Genomic DNA, 2,469 nt, shown 5'->3' on the forward strand with positions numbered 1-2,469 from the left:
TCCCACCCGGATTGTAGCGATTTGCTCTGGATTATTGGAACTTGTGAAGACACGCGGCGCGCGCAACGCGCGGGAGCGCGGGAGAGGCGCGAGTCACCGCTTTTTATTTTTGCGGTGTTTTGAAATCTGTTGTCGAGGTGCGTACAGGAGCACGACTACATAGTCTCCATCCGGACGAGACAATAGGCATAATTAGGATCGAACTTCACTTGGTAAGTTCGTTCAATCTAACAATTTTTCCACTAAAAGGTAAGTCGTTATTCATAATATCACGCAATGTCCGATCCATAATCTCTAAAGCATATCGTGGTGCCATTGGTGCTTCATCCCAAATAAAAATATCTGTTTCTTTCAAATATTGAGCTTCTTTTGATTGGATTTTAATGTTGGATGGTGAATCAGCAAATAATGGAACTGGTAATCCAAAAGTCTTATGAACCGTTTTTCCCGCAGGTAATAACATCGCTGCAATACCCGTAAAAGCCATCGTACATACATGTTTATTTCGAATTTTGGCTAAGTAATAAATAGTTGTGTATATAAACGTTTTACCGGATCCACCTGGGCCATCAATATAAAAACAATCGTTATTATGGTTACCATGGTTATTATCTAATCTGTTTAATATTAAATCAGTTATTTCTTTTTGATTTTTATTTAATTGATTATATTGTCTGGCACCAATTTCCATAACTTGTTCAAGTGTCATAAAATCATCCTCTTCGTCATTTTCTTGCAATTGTTCCATTTGTGGAAAATCAGTAAGACTTTTGCCTTCAGCACGTAGCATAGTATTGATTTGCGCATATGCTTTCTTTTGTCCTTGTAACATTCCAAAGTGTCGAATATAATCTTCCGACATTGTTACTTTAAAATTTTCCCAGAGTTCTTCAGGATACAATGGTTGACTCGCAGAAGGGCCACCGGGCCCATGTGCCAACCCCACCTCCTCGTGGTGTGAGTCGGTAACACAGGAGTACCCCTCCTGTGGCTGACGGGGCTCTGGCTTCGCGCAGGGTGCACGCACCGGTGTGTATACCTGGATACCTAGACGGGAAGGATCGGGTCCCGCCGCTTGGTGCTGCGGTCACGGCCGAAGAATGAGGTGGACAATAGTCGTAATTCCTCCTTAGTAGGTCGGGGGCAGAAATGTCCTTAAGCCGCGGCCCTCGCCTGCGGGGACTGAGAGAGCCCTGAAGGTATCTCGCGGGCGCTAGTGCGCCAACCCGAGGGAAGTCTTTCCCCTCGGTGGGCAGACCGGAGGAGGAGGGATCCTTAGCGCCATCGCTCTGGGTCCTGAATCTAAAGGAAGGAACCCCGAGGCAGGCCCACGAGGCGGCTCGCGGGGTGGACAGCGTCACCCGCCTAGGGTGGCACCGAATCGGAACCCGGAGCTGCTGGAGGTTCGCTGGTTGGTCACGGCCAACACGCGATACCTCTGGGTCTGCTCTCACGGGAGCGCGGTGGCTGGGGGAGGTCGGCCCTGGCAGTCGGTTATGAACCTCTGGCGCGCCGTGTCCCCCGAATAGGGACTTAGCTTCCCCCTGTACGGGGAATCGGGTAGCGACTCTCCTGGAGCATAGCGACAGGCGGGTCAACCGGAGGTATGCCACCCTCCGTAAAACTCGGTGGCACAGCTCGCGACGGGTAGGTAGGCGGGTAGGAGGGGGCGCTGGGCGAACCAAGTCCTGGAACCCCCGCCTCCAAACAGGCTGCTGTCTCGCCTGTATAAGAATCGGAGGCAGCGCGCGAATTCCGGGAGGGGCGATGCATGACTGAGGGCAATAGGTCTGATGTCATGCGATCGTCAAACAGGGGTCTGCCTTCCCCCTCGTATAAAAACTCGGAGGCGGGGACACGGGTAGGGGAAGTGGATCGGCGCGGGCCGCGAGGTCACGATGCCACACACTTACCAACAGGAGTCTGTCTTGCTCCTCGTATAAAAACTCGCAGACAGGGACACGGGTAGGGGCGGTGGATCGGCGACCGGTTCTCACTGGAGCGCCACACACCGCCAACAGGGGATGTCACCCCCTGGTACAAAAACCGGTGGCCGGAATGACGGGTAGGAGGAGATGGGAGCGGAGGGGTATGTGCGCCCTGAAGCCCCACATCTCCGAACAGGAGGCCACCTTCCTCCTGTATAAATATTCGGAGGTTGGACCCGGGCCGGGGGACGGTATCCTCAGATTTTAACGGAGGACCACCTCCTGGCAAAAATGGCGTGGCTGGACGGTGGAAGGGTACGACCCTGGGTGGACGGTTCTCCTGGGAACATCACGGCGGGTGTTGCCCACGCACCTACCGCGCCGGGAGGACTCGCTCTCCCACTCGCCTGGGGAGGGACCCCTCATGCTCTCGATGCCTGGCCGGGGAGGCCGGCGCGGGGGCGGGGAGTCTGCTCAGTGGTACGACCCGACCGCCAACACTGGCGTCCGCCTAGTGAGAGTCCACCTCATCTCACTATAA

General features: G+C 54.1%; 1 protein-coding gene across 1 annotated transcript; it reads right to left on the reverse strand.

Moving 5' to 3' along the window:
• Nucleotides 1–205: 205 nt before the first annotated feature.
• Nucleotides 206–862, reverse strand: LOC105556440. Its single transcript, XM_012003534.1, has 2 exons — nt 682–862; nt 206–465 (listed from the first exon to the last, which is right to left on the reverse strand). Exons 1-2 carry the CDS (start codon nt 860–862, stop codon nt 206–208), a joined length of 441 nt encoding a protein of 146 aa, XP_011858924.1.
• Nucleotides 863–2,469: the final 1,607 nt, after the last annotated feature.

This window comes from Vollenhovia emeryi, unplaced genomic scaffold (genome assembly GCF_000949405.1).
Source record: "Vollenhovia emeryi isolate VEMERY1.0 unplaced genomic scaffold, V.emery_V1.0 DF940025.1, whole genome shotgun sequence".
Taxonomy (NCBI): domain Eukaryota; kingdom Metazoa; phylum Arthropoda; class Insecta; order Hymenoptera; family Formicidae; genus Vollenhovia; species Vollenhovia emeryi.